General features: G+C 37.8%; 1 protein-coding gene across 1 annotated transcript in view; it reads right to left on the bottom strand.

The window, feature by feature from the left end:
- SOS1 (SOS Ras/Rac guanine nucleotide exchange factor 1) overlaps positions 1–12,252 on the bottom strand; it is a 41,977-nt gene that overhangs the window by 13,703 nt on the left and 16,022 nt on the right. Inside the window, exons 10-11 of the mRNA XM_039718830.1 lie at positions 2,546–2,673; positions 1,098–1,753 (exon numbers count right to left, since the gene is read on the bottom strand). Coding sequence (XP_039574764.1) covers positions 1,098–1,753; positions 2,546–2,673 — 784 coding nt within the window. The remainder of the gene's footprint in view (positions 1–1,097; positions 1,754–2,545; positions 2,674–12,252) is intronic.

Below are 12,252 nucleotides of genomic sequence, written 5' to 3'. Positions count from 1 at the left end.
TTCTCTAAGGTTAAGTTGTTTGATTTTGACTTTGAAGGCTTACGACATAAATTATGTCATAAATCATGCCTATAAAATAAAAAGCCAGGAGCTAGAAGTTTAAAAAGTTACAAGAAAATGAAGACAGCTACAAAACTGCTCAGGTAAAATTTTCCAGCACAATATTGTATTTGGCTTTCTAGTAAACATTAGGAAAACTAAAAAAAGCGCAAGAATAGTAATGGAGTGAAGAGACTAAATATAAGTATTTTAAAAAGTAATCAGAGTACTAAATTATATTCCTTTTACTGCTCACTTCTTTCAAACAAATATTCCTGATCTATGCAGGGTATCTAGGACTGAGCTGCAAAAGAACAATCTACAACAATTAAGAGTGTAAAAAGGGAAGAAAAAAAATTGTTGAATATGAAAAGCACTAACACCAAGATGCATGAAGTTTCAGAAAAACTGACATACAGATAGAATCAGGAAAAAAAATCCAAACCCCAAACACAAGCCCATGCTTTGCAGCACAGCTTATGAAAATCCCAGGCTGCTATCAAGATAAACCCCACACACTGAGGTCAGTCTGAATAATCACATAAACATCTTTAACATGACTTCAACACAAACAGAAACCCTAAGTCAAAAGTCCTTAAATCAAATCCTCACTGAAGTTCTGATTAAGGCAAAGTTCTGAGGACAAAGTAAGATAGTGACTGCATCTATCAAGTTGATGTTGATATTGATATTCCATGGCACGCCAGCATGGACACAGCTGATAGAGTACAACCCTGAACTGAAAACACTGGGCCCATAATTCTCTCCCACAATGCTGGCCCTTCCTGTGTCACCCAGCCTTAGAAGTCTGGAGGGAAGGCAGTTCTTGTAGCTTGGGGCACAAAGGAAAAAGTATTGTCTAGAGCTCAATTGCTTCAGGCCCCCACCCCCTCCCTTGCATGAGAACAATCTTATGCACATGTAATATCCCATGTGAACTGCCAAACATAATCACTTTTTACTGACTTTTTGTATTTTGCTGCATGTATTTAACACAGAGACAGAAGCATGAACGAGTTACTACCTTGTGTTTTGGCTGCACAAACCAAGTGCCTCACCTGCATACATGTGGTATGTCAGCCTCTCGATGAGCTTCACAACAGTTCCTGCCTTGATGATGGGGATTCCAGATTTGGGCTGCATGTTCTCTTCAAACACAATATTCTCTTCAGAGTCGGGTTCTGCAAATCTATAAAGCTCAGGATTTGGAAATCTCATCTGCTCCTCTTTTTCTTCTTGTAACATTGTTACATCCAACATCCTTTCCAGCGTGCTTCTATATTGCAAAGATATCAATGCTGCCATCCAGTTGTTTTTCTCTTCAGCTGATTTAGCAGCAAAAATAACACTGTTCTCATCTTTTAAGATGATTTCAAAAGCATGTCTATACTCATTAGTGTCATCTTTATCATTGATTTGTACCTTTCGCATGAAGAACTTCTCCTTGAGTCGATATTCTGCATTGCTAGCACCAGGAAGTCTTGGCTGGCCATGATTTGACTTACAGCAAATCATCAAGCCATCAAAGAGGAATATGTGTCTCTCGTGCTTTGCTCCTACACGTGTGAGTGTTCCTTCCATGATGAACTCGTTACAGCACTGTCCAATGTCTTTACCCTCCCAACCATCAATATTTTTCTGGATTTCATTCATTTTCTTAATTGCTAGCTGCTTCCCCTTCATCTGCTGAGTATAGAACCGGCATGCGGATTCACTTCAGTGGAGGATGGGAAAAAGGCAGCCTATTAGTACACATGTTTTTAAAAAAACATAACCACCACTAACACAAAAACACCAGATCACCCTTCTGAGTATTCCACTCAGAATGCAGAAGTGAGGATTCCACTGAGAATGCAATTTCATCATTCAATATCAGCACCATTGCAAAGTCTTGACTAAAGTATCTCATCTGACAAATTTTCTACTTATCTTCAGCAACAGATGTTTTACCTAAACACAAACAACCAGAGGCAGGCAAGCTGTGAGTGCTTCTTAGCCCAACAAGCCACTCACTTCCATAACCAACAGAACAATTCTAGATGGCATTAATTTGAAACAAGTACATTCAGAAAAACATAAGCTGTTAAATGCATTCATGTTCAAGCCTAAAGGTTACCCCTGGCAGCACAAAAATTGTCTGGCAAGAAAAATACTGAAACAGTTTTAAGAGCAGTTTCAAATTCAAGAACATTCCCTTCTAACCACACAGAAAGGTACTTTTAGAATATTTTTAGGTGGTTATTTATTATCTGAGCACAATTAACCCATAACTTTTGACTTACCAGTGAATTCTCAGAACGTCTCAACTACCAGTTTGCAAGGACACATAGAAATTAGAACTGTTTTAAAACAATAACAAATTATCTTGGCTTTGATGTCACTTCCTCTGAAAAAGCAGGCTTGTCACAAACTATTTTGTTCATTGTTTACTAAAAGAGGAAACCGGGAGCCCTGGATTTATAGCAAAGCATTAAGAGCAGAGAGCAGAAAAACCGGAAACGTTTACCTAAGCCTTCGTTTTGCAAGGCTTTTGGAGCATATCCGTTCCATACTGCTTTGAAGATTTAGCAGGGCAGTTATTGCTTGCTTCAAGCACTCCTTATCCTCTTCATCCTCACTTTTTTCTTCCAATTGCTGTGAACATTGAAAGTCAAAGACAGGAAGTGTTACAAGCATTTCGGTACGTGCAAATCTAGAAGTCTGACCCAGGAAGAAGAAATCTAACCTTCTGCTGATTTTCCATGCTCCTGCTTGTTATAAAAGTTAATGGTAATAACCAGGTATGTTACTGACACAGGTGAGAGACAACTCTCTGCTAAGAGCTTAATCTCACTAAAATATAGCACAGTCACCAAGGTCCCCCAGACACAAACACACTCAGACATGCAGTATTTATCTCAAATTGGTTTGATTACCCTTACAGCTCCTTAATGGAACCCATGTCAGGTGTTAAATCTTAAGAAGAACAAGCAAGGAAGGAGGTCCCCATACACACCATACTACAGGACAAGATCAAATCAGTCCATAACATATAAACATCCTGGAACAGGCAAGCTGGATCCAAAGCTAAGCAGAATTTCTTCATCATATTTAAAAATAGAGGATTACAAAGACTCTCACCTCATGAATAACAGTCTAATTACTAAATCAGGTGGAAGGGGACCTTGGAAATTATCTCAAGCCAACCTCCAGTACAACTGCAGAGCCAACAAAAATCAAGTTGCCCAGAGCCACAATGAGTTTTGAATCTAAAAATGAAACTAAAACTGGATAAGAAGGGTTAACACTTAATATTTTGTGTCTAACTACTGACAGGTAAAGCTTTAAAACAAGATATGCCATGTTTAAGATTGCTTAAATTGAAGATCTGCATCTCAAATCTTCATTTAAGCACTAAGATGTTTCATGTGAGTGAAAAAATAGGTGACGACAGTTGTGGATTAGATGTCAAACTGAAATAACATTTGCAGAATTACTAACAGACAAGCATTTTAGACTATCACACACCAAGAATTAGCTCCACACAACTAAAGGATTTGTTTTGGTGGTAGAAGTGAAACAAAGGCCAGAATGAACCAGAATGAGACATCCTTGGAAAAAATAAAATTGTGCTGTTTGATTGCAGTGTAAAATATAAGTATTGTCCTCCAAAATCCAACAGAGTACAACAGTCATGTTTGACATTTTAATGGGTCAGGGAACAGCAGTAATTTTTCCCTAACTAGAGTTAATCATTCAATGCAACAGCTGTCAATGCCAAAGACCACTTTATTTGTTTTCAGCCATAAGGATGACCACAAAGTTTATTCTAGGCAGCTCTGGTTCACGTAGCATCATCTGCTGTACTCTCAACCTAAGCAGCATTAGGTGGGAGAGCCTACTTGAGTAACAACCACTGAAATAGGTCCGAGAATGCACCACAACAAGCATTACTCCCCAAAAGAACCTAGGGAGATGACATCATCCAAGAAGGAACAGACTACCCTCTTCATATTCCTCTACTCTCCAGATTCAGTGGAGGTATCATCTCCCCTTTGATTCAGTTTTGCAGATCTGGGTTCAGAGAGGATTTCAGACCGAGGAGGCAAGTCTACCACTGGCAGAAGTCTTGAAAGAAAGCTTTGAGAAAGCTGTAACTACCTCTAAGATTTTGCATCTTTCCTGCACAACCATTCAGAGAAGGTTCTTTGCCTTGTGTGCTGCCTTTTTACCAACTTTCATCAAAACAGTCTGGATTTCCTACAATTTCTGGGTTGCTACTCTTCAGCAGTGGAAGAGATTGCTTAAGCCTCGTCTCCTTGAAAATAAGCTTTACTAGGTCCTAGAATATTCTGTACAGTCTCTTCAGAAACAAACTAATAAAGATTAACATTCATTACTGCAAAGCATTTTGCTCTTATGTTGCTTTTTACAGCAACCTCTCTCCAGCTGCAAAAATGTTGATATTTATCCACGTCCCAAAGCAAAACACATATTTACATACAGAGAAAGTAGTTAATTCTTTCCCAACGGGATCCATTGGGAGTAATCCTATTTCCAATGGCAAATAGAAATGAAATCAAAATCCAGTGAGTGTAATTATGCTCCAGGTTTAACATTTAGAAAGTGCTCTGCAGAAATGTCTTATCTTCTGTGTAACACCAACACAAATGCCAAATCAAGCAATACTCTGAACTACTATGAAGACACTTCTCTGGACACAGAAATTTGGAAGTTTATATTCCAGCTTGGTATTGTACAGTTACCAAAACCAGACTTAACCAGAACTCAGCGTAAATTACAGCAATGATTCATCCACTGCCCCTGGACAGTTTAGAAAAGGTGGAAAGTGAAATAGCATAACTGGAAAGCATCCAGAAAGTTTCTCTGCAAATCCCACTCATTCTTCTATAGCTGTGCAGTGCCCCCTAATGAAGAAACCAGGGAGATGCCAAGTAAGTGGTGAGGGGGCTTTGTTTGTTTTTTTACAGAAAGTGCACTATATACTACAAAAAAATATTATAATATTATATGAAGTGCAGACTTCTGATTATCAGTAGTATTATAGAGATTGTAGGTTTTAACAATCTTATGAGAAAATATTGGCTTATCATTCATGTGATTCCCAATACTCCAGGCACAAGACACTGTTCATTCAAGGAAAAAAAAAAAAACAAACTTGGAAAAATAGACTGCTAGAGAAGTCCCTAACAAAAAGAAAGTACTCTACATTCTAGACCACAATTTCTGAAGAGACACCAAGAAGTGGAAGACAAGGTATTTTGTTCTACCTGTTGCATACCATAAGGATTACATATTTATAAATTCAAAAGAGATAGAAAATAGATCCTTCTCATGCAGTGCACAATTAGACTGTGGCAGTTGACCTCTTACACTGTCAGAGGAGCATCTCTCTGGAAATACAGTGATAGAAAATACAGAGGAGAACCATACCAGCAGGTGTCATGACAGATATGAAATCTTGTACTTTAGGGTTTGCATCACAACCTAGACTTCTGTCTTCCCAGAAGATTAAGTCTAACCACTGAAATTTGTGAACTGCAAGTTCCCCAGTTCCTCTGGGAATCAAGACCACAGCTTCAATACACAGAAGACCGAACTATTTTGTAATCAACAATAAGAACCAACAAGGTGGCTCAACAGCACAGATACTTGAAAGCACTCTCTGATTTCCTGTAGTTCCTAAAAAACCCAAAAAACTCAGCCCAAAACAGCAGTGTACTGGGGATGAAAGAAAGTGTTGTCATATCTAGAAACTTTTAATTTTTAGAAAGCATCAGGAAATCATCTGGGACAGTAAATGGGGACAACTGCAGGGAACACTATGCACTTCTGGAAAATGTTAGCAGACTAAAAAGCACCTCACACTTGCACCTTGAAGCAAACTCCACATGCCATATTCCTGAACATACATACACAGCTTCAATGCACTGAAATTTGAAAAAAACATTTAGTTCTCATATAAACTCAGACAATCTTGAGCACAGTGCAGTAAAAATATTCATACAGTTATCTGTTTATTTAGAGCTACATTACAGCAGGAGTGTCAGTTGCATTGACAGTGGAACAGAACTTAGTATCTTACTGAAGCAATTATAAAAACCTTTTCTCCACTCAAAGTTTAATTATGTCTACTCCCTTTAATTTTTAAAAGTTACATGAACTAGCACATGTCAAATATCAAACCCCAGATATCAGATAATTAGTTACAAAAAGCCTTTAGCATTCTCTTGGAAGTACATTTTAAAAGACACAGAAGCTAAAATGCCCTCATCTTTTATTTCATGTTACATTTAACTCACAATATAAAATATGATCAACCCATTGGGAAGCATACTGGACAAGTAAAGCATCAAAACAGAGGAAAACAAAAAGCATTTCAACTTTTAGTACAAGATTCCTTGTTCCTTCACCTCTTTACTATGTGACTTAAAATAGATCCTAAATATATGTTGAAAATTCAAGTACATCAAATGTCCTCCGAGCCCAAAAATTGTAAAAACATTTGGGCTAAAGAATCATGTGAATTTAAGGAATTGTTACTTTGATTACCCAATGTGAACGTTCTTATTTGGGATGGTGTATGTGTGAAATTAAAGTAATTATGTTTCAGACTTCAATTACATTACTCTGAAGTGCCATTTTGAAAATCAGGATGGACACTGAGGAAAAGTCAGGAAGACCCATTGAGAACTCTATACTACACATGCCTGTCAGCTGATGTTTCACTAATTCAACAGTTCAAAGTTTTCTAGAACAGGTTTCATATGTGGCCAATTTGCCATTAGCATTCCCATAAAGGGATACAGCCTGTCAGAAGACCTTATTTGCTCCAGGGCTACAGCACCCTGCTAAGTGTTTCACCTGGTGTCTGCTCAGCAGGAACTGTTCATTCAAGGAAATCAGTTTCTGCAATTTTGCTCTCAGTTTCTGCAGCTGGGAAGGGATTCAAGTATGCAATCAATGTTAGGTTACACACTCAGCATCTCCTTCACCAAGGAAGGGATAGAAAAGCAAAGCCTTTTTTCCAAATGTCTTCTCTGAGGTTCTCACAAAACTATTTCCTAAACATTCAGACTTTGTAGGCTACTAGCAGCCATTTATGCATTTTACATTCCATTACTGCGAATGGCTACTTTGCCTATAGGAGGCCTTGACTTCTCCAAGTACAGAAAACCCATTTGCTCTGCATTTTTCAGAAATACTTTTTTTTTGTTGGTTTTTTTGTGGGTTTTTTTTTTTTTTTTTTTATGTGCTGATGTCTCCTTCACAGCAGCATCATTACCTTTCTGCAACAAATGTACAAGTTCACACAGATCCTTCCAGAGCCTTCATGCTCTGAAACTCTCTTCTCTCTTACTGTCACTTTGGTTTGTCTCATCACTATTAGCAGACCTGCAGAATACATTAGAAATTTACAACTCATAATTTAGTTCATAACATTTAGTTAGATCAGTATTTGAAATATCACAGAATATCTACCTACGTGCTTCCACACTTGTAATTGAGGTCTTCCATTTCTTTCCCCCAAATTTTCCATCACAGTAAAGACAATGCCATTTGAAAACATCTTCCCTTTCTCTTTCGTAATTCCAAAGTGGATTACAATCTACTTTTTCTGCTTTGAAACAATTCAAGTGTGATCTTTGCCAGGAAATTTTACTAGATGACACCTCTATGTTTGGACAAAAATGTATGAATTTTTGAACAGAAATGTATGAATATTTCAATGCTACATTAGGTGAACACACAATTTCAGAGATCATTCTGAGAAGCAAGGGTAGAACCCTGCTGATTTTAAGAGGAACACTGGTGGTTAAGTAAAAAAAACCAGCAGGTGAAATGAAATGAAACAGCAAGTGACAAGAACAAACCATGAATGCCTTTGTTGTTCCACTTGTGTTTGTCCTTTGTATTTCCATCAGTTTGCATTGAATATCTCAAAATATTGACAGAAAACATAAACTTGCACTGTTGTAAGAGAAACAAAGAAAGCTGGCAGTGGGACTAAATCCATAGCTCCATATCCTGAAGTATTTCCAGTGAAGTGATGCAAGCATATGGAAGTCTCAACTGCTGCTCTACCTCTCTCCAAGGATCTGCCTTTTGTACACAAGGTGGCAGGAGAAGAGGACAGAGAAATACACTACAGTTTTTAAAAGATTATGCAACAATACAAGTGTATCAGAGACTGTATAATGACTGCTACAGTCACAAAAACTAGGAGTTGAAAATCCCAGCTAAAATAAGCTTCTTAACATTCAGTCCTTGATGGATTTTGTCAAAACTTTTATTTAGCAGGGAAAAAAAGCATCAAAATTTGTGCAAATTCCTGTAACACCCACGCATTTTCATGGGAGCTTGGCCTTAGGTGTTCAGCATGCTGAAGCTGCTGCCATGGAAGCTGAAGTGCTCTCTACCATCACTAATAGCAGCCACTGAAAAGTGGGAACAAATCAGTTAATACAGCTCTTCTAACTCCCACAGGACTACAGAGCGTTTGCCATGCAGGTGGTTCTGGAAAACTGATTGGAAAACAGGACTTTGGAACCCTACAGTTAAACACGTAAGTGAAGTCGTAACACTGAAGTTCAGGACATTCTCCATTTGACTTCCCAAAGAAGTCTGGCCCTGTGACTTCCCACTCCTGCCTCAAGGGATCAAAGTACAGCATTTGCTGTTACAGGTCCAGTAGGACTGACTGACACAGCTCAAGTGCCACTGAGGACTGGAAGGCAAAGGGTCACAAGGAATATTTTAGGCTCACCTTTGTTATATTTTAGCCAATTCTTTCAGAAAAGCAATTTTAGAGGGATAATAGAAAAAAAATATTCTCAGAGGTACCTATTTAGAAAGGAAAGATACTTATTAGAAAATTTCCTGGAAAGGGACATCTGCTTCTCAAAATCACAGCTACATCCTGTATATAAGGAAAAAACCCTATGAAGCAAAACGTGCAGCTCCATTACAGCTCCACAACAGAGGACATAAATCACTGACAAATGAAGTGACACCCACATGCATAGATTCATCTGATACACAGGAAACACATCAACGAGTGCCACAGCTAGAAAGAAAATTAAGGACCAATTAGTTTGATTAACAATAACCAAATTTCTGTGAAAAGTGCACACACACCCACAAATGTGTGACAAAGTTTTATTTTTCCCTATCAACCTCTGGAACCTATTTCCCTTTTGGCTGATGAATACACAACTGACTTAAGGGATAAACCCACTAGCACTTAAAGGAGAAAAGAAATAGAAATACTGTCAATGAAACCCCACAAGCAAGAAATAAATACAGAATCTCATTTCTTCATTTCACCTGGCTGTATCAACTCTGGCTTCCACCACATGACAACTCCTGTACCTTCACAACATTCCAGTTCTAACACAGGTCTTCTTAGCCTAACAATATGAAGTTTCTTAAGTTTTTCACCTACTGTCACATTCTAGGAAAACTCTTCTTAGACTTAGTCCAAATTTTACATCACCCCAGCTTTTTCTCCTAAGAAACACCCAAATACACTGGGTAGACCTTATCACACAGAGATAAACTGATAGCAACAGTTTGGTCAAGCTACACTTCCTTTAACACACAGACTTCCATCTGTCACAGAGACCTAGAAGTGCACATTATCTCCAGTGGATGGAATAAGTCATCCACATCTGCAGCTACATACACAAAGATATGTAAAACATTAATACTTCTGCTTTTTATTTACTTCAAATGGTATTGTGCATACAAGATACTGCCCTTGGAAAGAAGCACTGAAGAAAAAGTGATTTCAGAAAGTAAAATCTTGTGCTGATATTAAGTGAATACGTTCTAGAAATAATTCACAGCTAGTTCAAATCCATGATTTACTGGTTTTAACAGTAATTAAAGGATACTTTGCAAATTGACTAAAGCAACAGAACCTGTTAATCACAGGGTTTGTACTGAAGACAAGCAGTCCAGACAGTGTTATGAGACAATGATCTACAATTGCAGATATTGTAAAACCTTTGCAGACTGACAAAGTTCAACTAATTAAGACTTTGATTCTCCACCCTGGGCTGGGTTACACCACTTACAGATGGGAAATCAAATCCACTCAATTTGTTATGCTCTGGAACAAAACACTGGGTGAAACAAGGCTGAGAATTAAAGTGAAGTCAAATAGTTTGGGATGTGCTGCCCAATAAAACACACAGCAAGAAACTTAGGGGATCAAGCTCAAGATACTCTAGTCCTAAACTAACATTGCACTACCTTGTGCCTTCTTCAGGTAACAAACTTAACATGTAACAAATTTAATACTAACAGGTTGGGAAAAGGAGAGGTTATCATCTTGAAAGACCTTGCCAAACCAGAATTATTATTTTTACCATTAGCATGGTGGAAGAGGAAGACAAAAAGGTTCAACTAAGGAGTATTTCTGCTTGAGCAGAATTGCCAGTCAGCAAAACCTGAAAAATTACTTATCTCAGAACAAAGTTTGAAAAAAAACCCCAACATAACAGATGCTGCTGTGAAATGAAAGCATCCTGAGATTTTAAGTAAATTATAGATAGAATTCAAATTAAAATATAAATATTAAAATATTGGCATTAATTTAAAACATTAAAATATATTAGCAAAGAGATGATAGTTACTATTCCTAAGCCATGGGATTCAAGTCTGCAGTTGGCTTAAAAAAATCCGAACCACAAAAAATCCCTACCACGCTCTCCTGTTGCCCACAATATACTGTTTCATCTAATCAAAGTTTATACATGCTTTGCAGCATTTCTACCTAAAAAAGAACTTTAAAGTAATCTATTCACCCAATGAAAGACTATCATACATGCATACAAATGTGCAGCATTTGAAACAGTGCCCAATTCAATTCAAAGGTCTTGAAAACCTCTTTCCTCAATTACTAAATATCATAGAAATGATTCTATAATTTAGAAAAGCTCATTTATTATCTGAACATCTGCAGAAAAGTGCAGTTTCACGCAAAGCTGCTATCTTACATAGTTCCTATATAAAAGTTTGAGGACTTTCAGATTGGTTGAAGCAAAGCACAACTGAAGGAAGACTCAGCTAAAAATATAATATGCATTTGTGCATTCCTGGTACCCTGTCCACCTTAAGGAAGGCTTTAGTTTCTAAATAGAGTAACCTTTAGTGAACAGAAATTTACTTTTTTTTGTAGTCTGGATAGTTAGAAGATAACTGAAATGCATTTTAAATAGATTACTTCAAAATATGCAACATTATACAACACATCTCAAAGATAAATGCTAACCTCTCTATCCTTAAGTATATCTATGTTCAAGAGAAATAAAATTTTTTTTCCACCTGCTACTTTGCCAACATTTTGTCTTTTCTTACCAGAGGTCCATTTTCATAGCATTTTAAACTTGATTATTCATAGACATACTTGCAATCACTAACTCAGGCCTCTTACCAGACAAGAGAATTCAATACTCTGTATCAGTGGAATTGTCAGGACAATATAATTGCACAAATATCCTTCTGTGGCAGATAAAAATCAAGCTGGAATCTGTTCAAAGATTCCAGATATAAGGAAGAAAATATTACTGCTAGCAAAGACTATTTGAGGCAGGGATTCATATTGAATTGCACACTGATGTACTCATTGACAGCTGGAGATGCTGCCACCAGAGATGTTGCCTCTCTCTTCATGTGCCCCTATTATCCCTCACTGCCTATTCTGTGTACATGACATGTGTGTGCTGACAGACCACAGTGACAGGTGTCCAACTAAAACGTGACATGAGCAACATGGTGGGAAGAAAACCTGGGTGCTTATTATCAGATACAGAATAAAATCCAGCACAACAATATCAGACTGACACAGGGTAGAGGAGTTCTCTGTGTGTGTGTAGAGCATGAATGTGAAAAGAATAATTTTTCACAAAGCAGAGGTCATGAGTTGCAAAAAGACTGATAAACTTGGGAGGAGAGGGGTCAGCTTAGACTCCAGCCTGCCCTAGAAAAGGCAAACACAGGCTGCTCCCTGTTCCATAGGCACACATGCTCTCCTTTCCCCCCTAAAATTGCCAGTGGCAAGAAGCAAGGCAGGATGGCTGGGTGTCAGACAGCACTAAGCCTTCATGCTTTGTCCATTAGGTAATACAGTGCCATGTTCACATAGAAGTATGCAAAGCCTCCAGTAGTGCATTTTGAGACTGTGTGATAACAGTGTGACCAGAGATA

The sequence above is a fragment of the Passer montanus genome, unplaced genomic scaffold (assembly GCF_014805655.1).
Source record: "Passer montanus isolate IOZ18808 unplaced genomic scaffold, ASM1480565v1 scaffold40, whole genome shotgun sequence".
Classification (NCBI taxonomy): domain Eukaryota; kingdom Metazoa; phylum Chordata; class Aves; order Passeriformes; family Passeridae; genus Passer; species Passer montanus.
Note: the sequence above shows the minus strand (reverse complement) of the source record. Positions and strands in the feature narration are given on the sequence as shown.